We start from the raw sequence: 15,783 nt of genomic DNA, 5'->3' as shown, positions 1-15,783 counted from the left end.
TTTGAGGAGTGAACCAGCAAATGGAAGATTTCTCTCTGTGTTTCCTTTTCTCTGTCTCTAACTCTGCCTTTCAAAGAAAGTAATCTTTTTTTTTTTTTTTAAGATTTATTTTATTTGAATGACAGAGTTACAGAGAGAGATAGAGACATAGAGGTCTTCCATTAGCTGGTTCACTCCTCAGATGGCCAAAATGGCCGGAGCTGTGCCAATCTGAAGCCAGGAGCTTCTTCTGGGTCTCCCACTTGGGTGTAGGGGCCCAAGGACTTGGGCCATCTTCTTCTGCTATCCCAGGCCATAGCAGAGAGCTGGATCAGAAGAGGAGTAGCCTGGGGCTAGAACCGGTGCCCATATGGGATGCTGGTGCTTCAGGCCAGGGCTTTAACCTACTGTGCCACAGCGCCAGCCTCCAAAAAAATAAATCTTTAAAAAGTAAACATAAATTAACTCTATTACCTAGCAGTTCTGCTCCTAAGTATGTATCTACCCAAGAGGAATGAAAATATATATCCACAATAATATTCATACATGAATTTTCATACATAGGAACATTATTCACAATAGCCAAAAAATGCAAGCAACTTTATATGAACTTTTGCTGGTAAAAGGATAAACAAAATGTGGTCTATATATGATGGAATACTGTTTAACAATAATAAGGAATGAAGTTTTGATACGTGTTATAAACATCTCTCAAAAATGTTATTCTAAGTGGAATAAGCCAGACAAATTCTGTTTATCCTATAAGTCTATTTGTATGAAATGTTCAGAAAAGACAAGTCCGTAGAGACAAAGCAGATTAGTAGTTGACTGGGACTGGAGGTAGGAACAGAGAGTAAGTGTAAATGTGTATCAGGTTTCTGTTTGGGGTGATGGAAATGTTTTAAATTAGATTGTAATACAACTCTAAATTTACTAAAATTGTACATGTAAAATAAGTGAAAAAAGAATATAATATAGACTCATGAATCCTGATTCCATTTCTTTCTATAGTTTCTTCATCTATAAAGTGGATTAAGGGGTGGATGTTGTAGTGTAGCAGGTTGAGCTGTAGCTTTGGGTGCCTATACTCTTTTTTTTTTTTTTCATTTTTATTTTTATTTATTTATTTATTTATTTTTGACAGGCAGAGTGGACAGTGAGAGAGAGAGACAGAGAGAAAGGTCTTTCTTTGCTGTTGGTTCACCCTCCAATGGCCGCCGCGGCCGGCGCGCTGCGGCCGGCGCACCGCGCTGATCCGATGGCAGGAGCCAGGAGCCAGGTGCTTTTCCTGGTCTCCCATGGGGTGCAGGGCCCAAGCACCTGGGCCATCCTCCACTGCACTCCCTGGCCACAGCAGAGAGCTGGCCTGGAAGAGGGGCAACCGGGACAGGATCTGGCGCCCCAACCGGGACTAGAACCCGGTGTGCCGGCGCCGCAAGGCGGAGGATTAACCTAGTGAGCCGCGGCGCCGGCCTATTTTTATTTTTTGACAGGCAGAGTTAGACAGTGAGAGAGAGACAGAGAGAAAGGTCTTCCTTTGCCGTTGGTTCACCCTCCAATGGCCACCGTGGCCGGCGCACTGCAGCCGGCGCATTGCAGCTGGCGCATTGCAGCTGGCGCTCTGCGCTGATCTGAAGCCAGGAGCTGAATGACAAAAGAGCCTACTTAACAGGCTCCCTTGCGGGTGCAGGGCCCAAGGACTTGGGCCATCCTCCACTGCCTTCCCGGGCCACAGCAGAGAGCTGGACTGGAAGAGGAGCAACCGGGACAGAATGCGGCGCCCCAACTGGGACTAGAACCCGGGATGCTGGCGCCACAGGTGGAGGATTAGCCTATTGAGCTGTGGTGCCGGCCTTGGGTGCCTATATTCTTTATTAGAGTGCCAATTTGAGTCCTGGCTACTCTGCTTCTTATCCAGGTTCCTACTTTTGCATCCTGGGAGGCAGCAGAAGATGACTTAAGTGCTTGGGACTCTGCCACCTATTTGGGAGATTTGGGTAGAGTTCTGGGCTCCTGAGTTTGGCCTGAATCCCAGACTCAGTTGTTTTAGGTTTTGGGGAGTCACAGGATGGAAGATATATCCATCTCTCTCCCTTTCTCCCACCCTCCCTCCCTCCCTCCCTCTCCCACCCCCTCTCCTCCCCCCCCTTCTTTTTCTCAATCTCAAGTCAATGAAAATAAACATTTAAAAAAATATGGGGCTGAGCTGTGGTGTAAACATCCGCCTGCAACACTGGCATCCTGTATATGCACTGTTTCGAATCTTGGCAGCTCCACTTCCAATCCAGCTCCCTGCTGATGGCCTGGGAAAGCTGTAGAAGATGGCACAAGTGCTTGGGCCCCTGCACCCATGTGGGAGACCCAGAAGAAGCTCCTGGCTCCTGGCTTTGGATCCACCTAGCTCTGTTGATTGTGGCCATTTGGGGAGTGAACTAGCATATGGAAGACCTGTCTCTTTCTCTGCCTCTGCAGCTCTGCCTTTCCAATAAATAAATACATTTTAAAAAAAAGAAAATAGTGGGCTAGGCCTCTGCCTCCAGTGCCACCATCCCTGTGTGCCGGTTATAGTCCCAGCTCCTCCTCTTCCTTCTTCCTTCTTCCTTCTCCTTCCTTCCTTCCTTCCTTCCCTCCCTCCCTCCCTCCCTCCCTCCCTCCTTCCTTCCTTCCTTCCTTCCTTCCTTCAAGATTTATTTACTTATTTGAAAGTCACAGTTACATAGGGAGAGGAGGAGAGGCAGAGAGAGAGAGAGGTCTTCCATCCGCTGGTTCATTCCCCAATTGGCCACAATGGCTAGGAGCTGCACTGATCCAAAGCCAGGATCCAGGATCCTCTTCTGGGTTTCCCACATGGGTGTAGGGGCCCAGGGACTTGGGCCATCTTCTACTGATTTCCCAGGCCATAGCAGAGAGCTGGATGGGAAGTGGAGCAGCCGGGACTAGAACCGGCGCCCATATGGGATGCCAGTGCTTCAGGCCAGGCCGTTAACCTGCTGTGCCACAATGCCAGCCCCCCCCCCCCCTTTTTAAGATTTATTTATTTACTTGAAAATCAAAGTTACACAGAGAGAGGAGGGGCAGAGAGAGAGAGAGCGAGAGCAAGCTCTTCTATCTGCTGGTTCACTCCCTGAATGACTGCAACGGCCGGAGCTGCGCTGATCCGAAGCCAGGATCCAGGAGCTTCTTCTGGGTCTCCCATGCGGGTGCAGGGGCCCAAGGAGTTAGGCCGTCTTTTACTGATTTCCCAGGCCATAGCAGAGAGCTAGATCGGAAGTGGAGCAGCTGGGACTCGAACTGGTGCCCATATGGGATGCTGGCATTGTAGGCGGCAGTTTTACCTGCTGCGCCACAGTGCCGGCCCCTTAACTGCCTTTCAAATAAATAAAATGAATCTTAAAAAATAAAAACTTCATGGACCCTTTATATTTTAAGAAAAAATGTCTTTTGACTGTGGTGATTTTGTTTTAAAAGTTAAAAGTTTTTAACCAGATGAATTTTTTTCTAGAAGTTTTTTTTATTTATTTGAAAGTCAGAGTTACTGAGAGAGGAGGAGAGTTCTTCCATCTGCCGGTTCACTCCCCAGATGGCTGGAATAGGCTGAAGCCAGGAACTTCATCTGGTTCTTCCACATGGGTGGCAGGGCCCAAACACTTGGGCCATCTTCTGCTGCTTTTCCCAGGCCAACCAGGGAGCTGGATTGGAAGTGAGCAGCCAGGACACTGGGATGCCAGCATTGTGGTTTTACCCACTATGCTGTAGTGCTGACTCTGAGGATTTTTTTAAAATTAAAAATACATTATTTTTAGTTTGAAAGGCAGGGAAACAGAGAAAGAACTTCATCTGCTGGTTCACTTCCCAAAAGTTTGTGGTTACCCAGGACTGGGCCAGGCTGAAGCTAGGAACCCAGAACTCAATGTAGGTGGTATTGACCCAGGTACTTGAGCCATTAGCTGCTGCCTCCCAACATATGCATGAGCAGGAAACTGTAATTGAAGACAGAGCTAGAACTCAAGCCCAGGGGCTCCAATTTTGAATGTGAGCATCCCAAACACTGTGTTAACTGCTGCGGCACATGTCTGCCCACTTTTTACCCATTTAAAAATGTACAGTTAGATGACATTCATTCCCAGTGTGGAGTTGTCGCCACTATTTCCAACTTTTTTCTCATCAGCCCAAATAGAAATTCTTGTACCCATTAGTCAGTAACTTCCCATTTGTCTCACTTTCTAGCCCTTGGTTACTTCCAGGTTAGAATCAAGGCTTGTGTTTAGTTACCGTGTTTCTCTTGTGTTCTTGAGATTGGAAAGGTTAGCAGTCTGTTCTTGACTTTAATGACCTTGATACTTTTTCGGAGTTCAAGCCAGTTATTTTGTAGAATATTCCTCAATTTCAATTTGTCTGATGTTTAGTTATGGTTTATTTTAGGTTATATGACTTTGATAGGGATATCACAGATCTCATTGTACCCTAACAATTTTTCATCTACCTTCCAATTCCTTTAATTATTTATTTTATTCAATGATTTATCACCTTTTACTATCAGTTTTTGGTGCTCAAATTGTTCCTAATTTAGCCAATAGGGGACCGATTCAAGCTGGCTTCTGTTTCTATTTTTTTTTTTTTTTTTTTTTACAGGCAGAGTGGACAGTGAGAGAGACAGACAGAGAGAAAGGTCTTCCTTTGCTGTTGGTTCACCCTCCAATGGCCGCTGTGGCCGGCACGCTGTGGCCGGTGCACCGCGCTGATCCGAAGGCAGGAGCCAGGTGCTTCTCCTGGTCTCCCATGGGGTGTAGGGCCCAAGCACTTGGGTCATCCTCCACTGCACTCCCTGGCCACAGCAGAGAGCTGGCCTGGAAGAGGGGCAACCGGGACAGGATCCGGTGTCCTGTTTGGGACTAGAACCAGGTGTGCCGGCACTGCTAGGTGGAGGATTAGCCTGTTGAGCCGCGGCGCCGGCCTAGTTGCATCCTTCTTTTTTTTTTTTTTTTTTGACAGGCAGAGTGGACAGTGAGAGAGAGAGACAGACAGAGAGAAAGGTCTTCCTTTTGCCGTTGGTTCACCCTCCAATGGCCGCCGCGGCCAGCGCGCTGCGGCCGGCGCACCGCGCTGATCCGATGGCAGGAGCCAGGAGCCAGGAGCCAGGTGCTTTTCCTGGTCTCCCATGGGGTGCAGGGCCCAAGCACCTGGGCCATCCTCCACTGCACTCCCTGGCCACAGCAGAGGGCTGGCCTGGAAGAGAGGCAACCGGGACAGAATCCGGCGCCCCGACCGGGACTAGAACCCGGTGTGCCGGCCCCGCTAGGCGGAGGATTAGCCTAGTGAGCCGTGGCGCCGGCCCTACATCCTTCTAATTCTGTTATTATGGCTCAATTCCAAATATTTTCTCTATTTAAAATTATTTATTTATTTATTTGAGGGGTAGAATTACAGATAGAGGGAGAGACAGAGAGATCTTCCATCCTCTGGTTCACTCCCCAAGTGGTCACAACAGCTGGAGCTGGGCCGATCAGGAGCTTCTCCCAGTTGCAGGGGCCCAAACACTTCACCCATCTTTACTACTTTCCCAGGCCATTGCAGAGAGCTGGATTGAAAAAGGAGCAGCTGGGATACAAATTGGTGCCCATACAGGTTGCTAGATTCAGTAGCTTAGACTGCTATATCACAGTGCTGGCTCCTTCTCTTCTTTGATGTGTGCATTAAACAGAAAAATGTCGCTTACTTTCGAAATATTTGAGACGTTCCTAGCTATTTTACTACCGATTTCTAACTTAATTCCACCAAGGTCAGACAACATACTCTTGCTATATCAGTTCTTTTAAATTTATTGAGATTTGTTTTATAGTCTAGTATATATTGTTGTATAAATGCCAATTGGCTCTTTTTTTTAAAGAATTATTTATTTATTTGAAAAGCAGAGAGGCAGAGGCAGAGAGAGAAATCTTCAATCCGCTGGTTTGCACTCCAAATGGCTGCAATATCCAGAGTTGGGCCAATCTGAAGCCAGGAGCCTGGAGCCTTTTCCAGGTTTCCCATGCAGGTACAGGGCCCCAAGGACTTGGGCCATCTTCTGCTGCTTTCCCAGGCCATAGCAGAGCTAGATTACAAATGGAGAGCAGCCAGAACTCCAGCTGGCACCCAGATGGGGTACTGGCACTGCAGGCAGCAGCATTACCCACTACACCACAGTGCCAGCCCCAATTAGCTTATTATTTGTCTTTATCTTACTGATTTTCTGTCAGAACAATTGAGAGAGGACTTTTGAAAATTTCAGTTGTAACTGTGGATTTGTCTATTTAAGTCTGTTTTTTTAAAAGATTTATTTATTAATTAGAAAGGCAGAGTTAACAGCGACAGACAGCGAGATATTCCATCTGCTGGTTCACTCCCCAGATGGCCACAATGGCCAGGGCTGGGCCAGACTGAAGAAGGGAGCCAGGAGCGTCATCTGGGTCTCCCACATGGGTAGCAGTGGTCCAAGCACTTGGGCCATCTTCCAATACTTTCCCAGGTGCATTAGGAGGTAGGTGAATTTAAAGTAGGGCTCAAATTAGTGCCGTATGAGATGCCAGCACTGAGGGGTTGCTTTAGCTGCTGCACCACAGTGTCAGCCCCGTTTTATGTCTTATTTTTGCTTTATGTGTTTGCAGCCCTGATAATAGATACATGCAGACTTAGACATTTTGTGTCTTCTTGGTGAATTGACTGTTTACTCATTATGAACTTTTCATCTTTATCTCTGGTAATAAAAACAGCTCTTTATCTCCGTCCCTTCTTTACCTCGTCTTGCCTCATCTTGAAGTCTATTGTGTCAAATGTCTGTACAGCAGTTATAAGTTTTTAAACACAAGAGAAACAACAGCATGTTTATATGCTGATACCCATCATCTATCAGAGAAGGGGAGAATTATACAGGAGAGAAAAGAGAATATTTGTGTGAGTGATAACCCTAAGGATATAAGAGGGGAAATGATCTTACTCATCAGTAGAGAAATTAACCTTAGGAGCTTGGAGGATTTCTACCATGACAAGAGGAAGGGGAGAATATATGAGAATGGGTGCAGTAAAGAGGATGGAGGAGTGGCAGTCTGAGTAGGTTTTTTTTCGAATGTTCCTGTGCCCTAAGTGAGACAAGAAGCAAGATCACCTGGAGAGAGTATGATTGTAGAAGCTGTTAGAGGTTTGAAGAAATAGTCATCTGGGCGACTGGACACTGTGATTGTCAGGTAGCACTAAGGTTCCACCTCAGTTTAGTATTTATGAGTGTAAAGTGAAATCACCCACATCTAGATGCAAGGGTGCAGCAAAAAGTGGGCATATGAGCAGTTTTAACTAGGATTGGGGTTTTCCAGGCTGCTATGACAAAATTTATGGCAGAGGAGCTGAAGATGTTTATGAGGGAGTGAGACTATTGATGAGCTATTGAATCCTACGTTGAAAAGGGCAGAAAGTAAGGCTATGAATGAAGTTAGAGTGGAATGGTGAAACTGTATTCAAATCAGTTTTTTGTTAAGTCATATAAAGGGTTGAAGAATTTGTTAGAAGTGGGGTATCAGGAAGTGAATTAGGAAGTTAAGAGGTGATGCTAAGTTTGTACAGTGTTTGAAATACAGATTAAGAGGATATGGTTGCAAATAAAATCTTTTTTAAAAAGAAGGTATGGTTGTCGATAATGAGAGGGGCTTAAAGCATGTCATGGGACTAAGTGGCTAAGATAGAGTAAAGATAGCATTCTTGGAGGAGGAATCAAGGAACTGAGAGGCTGGATAGGAAGATGAACTTTCATTAATCTTGAAGTTTCCAAGATTTAAGTTAGATGTAATGTTGGGAAGAGTGACAGTGAGCCAGGAGTTGAATTCCTCACAGCAAGAGGGAGGGATATGAAACATGAACTTTAAAGCCATGCTAATTTTTCTTAGAGTTTGGAAGGATATTGGTCTGAATCTAGCAATGAGGAGTAAGGAGGATGCCTTGTACTAGCAGTATGAAAGTATGGGAGAGAAAGGAGTCTCTGCTTGAGAAGCTTTCAGAAAAATAGTGTCCTTAGGGAGAGCCAGGTATGCCAGTAAACTGTTAGAGCAAGAAGGTAGAGGACAGCATTCAGGAAAGAGGTTAGACAGGTGGAGAATTTTGATGACGATTGACTAGTAAGTTTAACGGTGATCACAGTGAATTGGTGTAGTGCTTAAAATAGCATTAGATAAGTAGCTTTATATGACTGTGTGGGAATGAGAATTCTAGTAATAAGAGATAGTTTATGAACTTGGGAGTTAATGGGAATAGAGAGTGATGGAATTAATTATGGTATCTCTAACATCTTATAATGTTACAAGCTGGTGGTGCTGATCTAAATGTTGCCAGCACACTTTGGCCACTCCTGTGTTTTAATATAATTGGAGTGCCCATTGTGGTACAGCAGGTTATGCTGCCACTTGGGACACCCATGTCATGTATCAGAGTGCAGGTTCAAGTTCTAGCTACTCTGCTTTTGATCTGGCTTCTTGCTAATAATGCATCCTGAAAGGCAGTAGATGATGGCCCAGTTGCTTGGGACACCCACCCGCATGGGAGACCTGAGTGGAGTTCCTGGCTCCTGGCTTCAGTTTGGCCCGATCCTGGCTGTTGTGGGCATTTGGGAAGTGAACTAGTGGATGGATGATCTCTCTTATCTCTCTGTCTCTGATTGACTCTCAGCTCTGCCTTTCAAGTAGCTAAAAATACATAAAAATGAAAACATTCAAAAAATTAAAATTATTTTTCAATTTAGTACGATCAAGAAAATATGTATTGGCCAAAACAAAATAAGATTTTAATTACAGTTAGCTTGAAGGATAAATGGGACCATCTGTGATTCTGAGCATTCATATTTACATTATGAGCACCTGTCACTAGGTTGTACATATGTTAAATCCTTAAGTATTAAACTTTGAAATATTGATTAATGTGCCTTGGTGATTTCTTAATTTTGCTTTTGGCTCATAAAATGTATAGACTATGTCTGCTATTATGCATTTTGTCTCTAAAAACTACAGAAATAAGAAGTGATTCTGAGAACTAGGAAGTACAGGAACTATATATAGGAGTGGAAGTAACAGGATGTAGATTCAAAAGGAAGATTGTCAGTTCTGTGTTCTGTATAGCAATAAGTTGCCATTTAGTAGTCCAGGTCCCGAGCCTGTTTTTCTCTCATGATGACAGACAGAAGTTGGACCAAATACTTGGCCCTTTCCTATTCATGTGGGAGACCAGGATGGAGTCCCTGGCTCCTGACTTCTGCCTGGCCTAGCCCTGGCTGTTGTAGTCATTTGGAGAGTAAACCAGCAGATAGAAGATCTCTTGTCTTTTCCTGTCTGTTGTTCTGCCTTTCAAATAAATAAATAAATCTTTAAAACTTAAAAAAAATAATTTAAACTAAGGTCTAATTGCAGATCACATACTACATTACTACATTCAGATGTATTTTTTTGTTTTTTTTTTAAGGACTTATTTTGGGGCTGGCGCTGTGGTGTAGCAGGTAAAGCCCCCACTTGCAGTGCCAGCATCCCACATGGTGCTGGTTCGAGTCCTGGCTGCTCCACTTCTGATCCAGCTCTCTGTGGTGGCCTGGAAAAACGGTAGAAGATGGCCCATCTTCTGCACCTGTGTGGGAGACTTGGAAGAAGTCTCCTGATTTCACTTTGTCCCAGCCAAAGTCATTGTAGCCATTTGGGGAATAAACTGGCAAATGGAAAATTTCTCTTTCTGTAACTGTTTCAAATAAAGAAATATTAAAAAACAACAACAAAAAAGATTTTATTTATCCAAAAGGCAGAGTTAGAGGAGAGGGAGAGACAGAGAGAGAAATCTCATGTTTCTTTAATTAATTTTAATCCAGAACAATGCCTCTGCATATGTGTAATTTTTTCTTCTTTCCCCCAAGCCATTTATTTATTATAATTATTTGTTTGAAAGGCAGTGAAAGAAAAAGAGACAGAGATCTCTGATCTACTGGTTTACTTCCCAGTAGATCTGGACTAGGTTGGAGCCAAGAACCAGAAGCTCAGTCTGGGTTACCCACGAGGGTATCAGGGACCCAACCACTTGACTATCTCCTTCTGCTTTTCAGGGTTCACATTGTAGAAAGCTGAGTTGGAAATGGAGGTGGGACTTGAATCCAGGCATTCTGACATGGAATGTGAATGTTCCAAGTGGCATCTTAACGACTGTGCCAAATGTCCCTACTCTCACTGATTTATTTGGAAGACCAAACTTATTACACAGAATTGTTAGATAAATCAACATTGTGAGTTTGTCTGTTTCCATTTTTGGTGTTACTTAACTTGTTCCTCTGTGTTCTGTATTTCCTGTAAATTGGAAAGTAGAACATTCATTAATTTAGAGCAAGCCTTTTGATGAGGAAATGTTATAGGCGATGCCATATACTTCATATTACTTTGAATCAAGAGGCATATAATGTTGGTATATTCCACGTGTGATGTAAAGTTAGATTACTTGTCAAGGTGGTGACTGCCACATCCCTACATCTTCACTGTAGGGAAGTTAGTATTACTATGTATTAGTGTGTACTAAGTTAGTATTCTGCACTTAGTGAATAGCTTCTATGAGGACAGTATTAGAAATTTTGCATCTACAACTTACCTTTTCATTCATCAGTTACTTCAGGGTTTTTAAGTTTCTCTTCATACTATAAACTCTTTCCAGTAGCATCAGTATTCACAGCAAATATGAATAAAATTAATAGAAGGTTACCAAACTTCATCTTGGATTAGCAAGAATTAAAATTGATGATATCTTTGGGTATGGAGTATTCTTAAGAATATAGGAGGCATGGCTGGCACCATGGCTCACTTGGCTAATCCTCCACCTGCGGCACTGGCACCCCGGGTTCTAGTCCCGGTTGGGGTGCTGGATTCTGTCCCGGTTGCTCCTCTTCCAGTCTAGCTCTCTGCTGTGGCCCAGGAAGGCAGTGGAGGATGGCCCAAGTGCTTGGGCCCTGCACCCGCATGGGAGACCAGAAGGAAGCACCTGGCTCCTGGCTTCAGATTGGTGCAGTGCGCCAGCTGTAGTTGCCATTTGGGGGGTGAACCAACGGAAAAAGGAAGACCTTTCTCTCTGTCTCTCTCTCTCACTGTCTAACTCTGCCTGTCAAAAAACAAAGAAACAAAAAAAATGGATATAGGAGACAAAGGAGTTTCTGTAGCTGCTGGTGGGTATATTTTTAGAGGGTATTTAGGCAGTATTTATAAAAGTATTTTGCCACTTTTATTTCTTTATTTCCATGTGTTTCCACTATGTATATACTTATAAAGGTCCAGCTCTGTGCACACAGACACAAACACACACACATGTATGTCATTGAAACATTATTTTAAAATTTATTATTTGAGAGGCAGATAGATGGACACAGATGGACAGAGAGAAATACCATTTGCTGGTTCACTCTCCAAATGCTCACAGTGACCAGAGCTAGGCTGAGGGCAAAGCTGGGACTCAGGAATGTAACTCAGGTCTCCTGCATGGATGGCAGGGACCCAACTACTTGTGCCATCACCCCTGCCTCCAAGGGTCTGCATTAGCAAAGAACTGGAGTCAGAAGCTGGAGCCAGGAATTGAACAAGGGTATTGTAGGATAGGACATGGGCATCTTAACTACTAAGCCAAGTGCCCGCCTCAAGGAACATTATTTTTAATAGCAAAAGAACTGTTAGCAACATAAATGTCATCTAGCAGCCAAAAAGAAAGGTGCAATGTTATGGGCTTCATCAAACTGAAATTATTCTTGTTCTCAGAATGTTTCTTTTAGCATTCTGGTTTCATTTCCTAGATGTTGTGGCTTTTCTTACAATGTCTTGTTTTTATTTTTGTTTTTCTTTTTACTCTGTTATATATATAAATATATAGAAAATTAAAGATGAAATCAGGTACCTCTGTCATACCTATGCTTCTAATTCTTATTAGAGTTTAGAAACAAGCATTCAGAGTAAATATTTAAATTTTTACTAATCTCACAAGAATCAAGTATAAGTCACACAATAGAGAAGTAGCATCTTAGTAAGTAAGAAAATTTTTGGCTGTATATCAGTGATAGTAAAATTCTTAAAATGGAAAAACCTGTCACTTTTAATATCTTTGTATTTTTTATTCTTTTAAACAGTTCGTTTTCCTGAAGATCTTGAGAATGACATTAGAACTTTCTTTCCTGAATATACCCATCAGCTTTTTGGGGATGAGTAAGTAACTAAGTAAAATGTTTGCCAAATTGATATGGCCTCCTTAAAAATAACCTTTGATTTTTTTCTTTAAGATTTATAAATCAGATTTCTTTTTAAACTAGTAATTTTCATGTGGTTTATCTTAAAATGTATATTAGAATGGTATTTTTTAAAAAGATTTTATATATTTACTTGAAAGGCAAAGTGATGGGGAGGGGAAGATAGATGTCTTTCCATCCACTGATTTACTCCTCAGTTGCAATAGCCGGGACTGGGCCAGGCCAAAGCCTGGAATTTCATTTATGACTCATACATGAGTGACAGGGACCTGAGTACTTAAATCATAATCTGCTGCCTCTTGGGGTGCATTGGCAGGGATCTGGATTGGAAGTAGAGGTGTGACTCAGTCCTAGGCACTCTGATATGGGATACAGGCATCCCAAGTGGCTGCTTAACTTGCTGTGCCATAATACTCATTATTATTAGTATTATTATTATTATTTTTTTACATTAAGATGCTAGTCTCTGGAAAACTCCCATTTGGTGCCATAAATGCGTTATATCATTTAATTCTTGCCATAGTATTAACAATAGTATTATTATTTGCTGCTTTGTATGTTGGTGGAATTGGGTAATTGCCGAAGGACATATGAATGACTAGAGTTTGGACAGACAATCTGACTGTAGAGCTCATACTCATAACAACTGCCTTGTTTTACACTGTTTGCTATCTTACTTTTAGTACATCATATACTCCCTTAAAATTTGAAACCAAAGTTATTATTTTGTGATTAAATAAGCTATGTCATGCTATCGCTGTGGCATAATGGGTAAAATCACGTTTTGCAGTACCAGCATCCCATATGGGTGCTGGTTTGAGTCCTGGCTGCTCCACTTCCGATCCATCTCCCTGCTAATGCACCTGGGAAAGCAACAGAAGTTGTCCCAAGTGCTTGGGCCCCTGTACCCCAAAAGAAGCTCCTGGCTCCTGGCTTTGGGTCAGCCCAGCACCAGCTGTTGCAGCCATTTAGAGGAATGAACCAGCAGATGGAAAAGATCTCTCTCTACCTCTCTGTAATCTGCATTTTAATAAATAAATAAATAAATAAATCTTTACATATCTCTCTCATATATATATATCTTTTACATATGTATAAAATAAGCTGTGTCCTAGGAAATTGAGCATGGTTCTTTGATTTCCTGTACCTTCACTATATTATTAGAACATTACATTCCCATTTTCTTAAGTTGTTTAATTTTCCAAAAAATGTCTTATTTTCAAAAAGTTACTTGTATAAAGAACTCTATATTCTTTGCCTGAATTTTCCAGTTAACATTTAATCACCATTGTTTTAGTCATTCTCTCTTCTATTACAAATACAATGTCAAACCATTTGAGAGTTAGATTGCGAATAGATCTTGATCCATTACTCCTAAATCCTTCATTATGTGTCTTCTAAAAACAACAGCAAAAAAATAACATGGTAGAATGATCAAACTCAAGAAATTTACTACTGGGGGTTAGTGTTATGGATTGCCACTACTGCATCCCATGTCAGAGTTCCAGTTGAGTATAGATTCATTTTGTAGAAGGCTTATTTCAGATTGGTTTGATTAGCTTCTTTGTGATTAGGTTCAGATAATACATTTTTTTTTTTTTAGTTTTTATTTTTTCAAGATTTATTATTTTATTTATTTGAAAGACAGAGTTACAGAGAGACAGAGAGAGGTATTCCATCCACTGGTTCACTCCCCAAATGGCCACAACGACTGAAGCTGAGCTGATCCGAAGCTAGTAGTCAGGAACTTCTTCTGAGTCTCTCACATGGGTGCAGGTGCTCAAGGACTTGGCCCATCCTCAGCTGCTTTCCTAGGCGCGTTAGTAAGGAGCTGGATCAGAAGTGGAACAGCTGGGACTCAAACCAGTACCCATATGGGATGCAGTGTTGCAGGCCTGGGCTTTAACCCTCTGTGCCATAGCGCTGGCCCTAGATAATGCGTATTTTTGTGATAGCACTATAGGAGTTAGCACTTCTGTGTCCTCCCTGTATCACATTAAGAAGTCCCTGTCACCAGTTTGTCACCTTGTTTATTATGTTAACTTAGATTACTTAGTTTTGAGTAGTCTTGCAGGCTTTTCTACTATAATGTTAACATTTTTCTCTTTGCAATTTATAACTAAGCTGTGGGGAGGTTCTTTGAGACTGAATGATACCATTTCCCATCAAACTTTCAGTCAGTAGTGTTAGTACCCATTATTGATTTTTGTCTGAATCAGTTTTTTTCTAAAGATAATCATAAAATGGTGATTTTCTGACTATTATACCTTCTACATTTATTAATTGGCATTCTACTTTAAGGTAGTAAGTACATCTGTTCTTCCCCTTAGAGGAGACTCAAGAATTCTATCCCTCTTTTATTTTTTTTTATGGAAAGTGAGAAGAAAAGCAAGATGTATTTTTTAATAATTTTTTTTTATTTGAAATGCATAATGACACAGAGAGATATCTCCCAGCCACTGGTTCACTCTCCAAATGGCTGCAATGGGCTGGGGCTGGGGCAGGCCAAAGCCAGGAGCCAGGAACTCCATCTGAGTCTCCCACGCGGGTGGCAATGGCCCAAGTACTTGAGCCATCTTCTGCTGTAGATAGCATGATTTTTCACCCCAAAATAATTCAGTGTAAGTTTCAGGTAAGGATTATTTGTAAAACATAACCATGCCATTATCATACCCACAAAATTATTAAGTATTTAATGTCTATAATCAAATATGTAGTCATGTTTAGATTTACATTTTCTAGTTTTTTTTTAATCCAGATAAAGTAAGGTCCTTATTGTAGTCAACATGTTTCTTAAATCTAAAAAATTTTAAATCCTTCTATAATCTTTTTCTCCCTGATCCCTGCTCCTATAGAAACCCCTAGTCTATTGTATCATTTATTTTATTTAAGGAATACAGACTTAATGCATTTCATAAGTACAACTTTAGGAATATAGTAATTCTTCCCATCATACCCACCCTCCCACCCACCAGCCCACCCCTCCTCCACCTCTCTCTCCCATTCCCAGTCCCATTCTCCACTAAGATCCATTTTGATTAACTTTATACATAGAAGACCAACTCTATACTAGCTAGAATTCAACAATTTGCATGAGAAAACCAAAAAAAAACCCAAACAAAATAACTCTATTCCTCAACAGTCTGATACAAGAGCTGTTCAAAAGTCATTGCATCTTGAAGTTAATTTCACTTTTTTTTTTTTTTTTAGAAACTTAATTAAGTTTAATGAAGCACCCAAGAATAATACATCTTTGGGAGTATTTAGACATAGTTATGCTACAACTCTTTGAGGATAGAGGTCTTACATGGGAAGTTAGTGCACTGTGACTCTTGTTTATATATGTATATATTTTTTTTTTGACAGGCAGAGTGTATATATATATATATATTTTTTTTTTGACAGGCAGAGTGGACAGTGAGAGAGAGACAGAGAGAAAGGTCTTCCTTTTTGCCATTGGTTCACCCTCCAATGGCCGCCGCGGCTGGCGCACTGCAGCCAGCGCATCGCGCTGATCTGAAGCCAGGAGCCAGGTGCTT

The 15,783-nt window shown here is 42.0% G+C and overlaps 1 protein-coding gene across 2 annotated transcripts in view; it reads left to right on the top strand.

Moving 5' to 3' along the window:
- HAT1 (histone acetyltransferase 1) overlaps positions 1-15,783 on the top strand; it is a 79,879-nt gene that overhangs the window by 4,817 nt on the left and 59,279 nt on the right. For both annotated transcript variants that reach the window (XM_002712286.5, XM_017342928.3), the window contains exon 3: positions 12,128-12,203. In XM_002712286.5, coding sequence (XP_002712332.4) covers positions 12,128-12,203 — 76 coding nt within the window. The remainder of the gene's footprint in view (positions 1-12,127; positions 12,204-15,783) is intronic.

The sequence above is a fragment of the Oryctolagus cuniculus genome, chromosome 3, assembly GCF_964237555.1.
Source record: "Oryctolagus cuniculus chromosome 3, mOryCun1.1, whole genome shotgun sequence".
NCBI classification, from domain to species: domain Eukaryota; kingdom Metazoa; phylum Chordata; class Mammalia; order Lagomorpha; family Leporidae; genus Oryctolagus; species Oryctolagus cuniculus.
The sequence above is the reverse complement of the archived record's forward strand: the minus strand, read 5'-3'. Positions and strand labels throughout refer to the sequence as shown.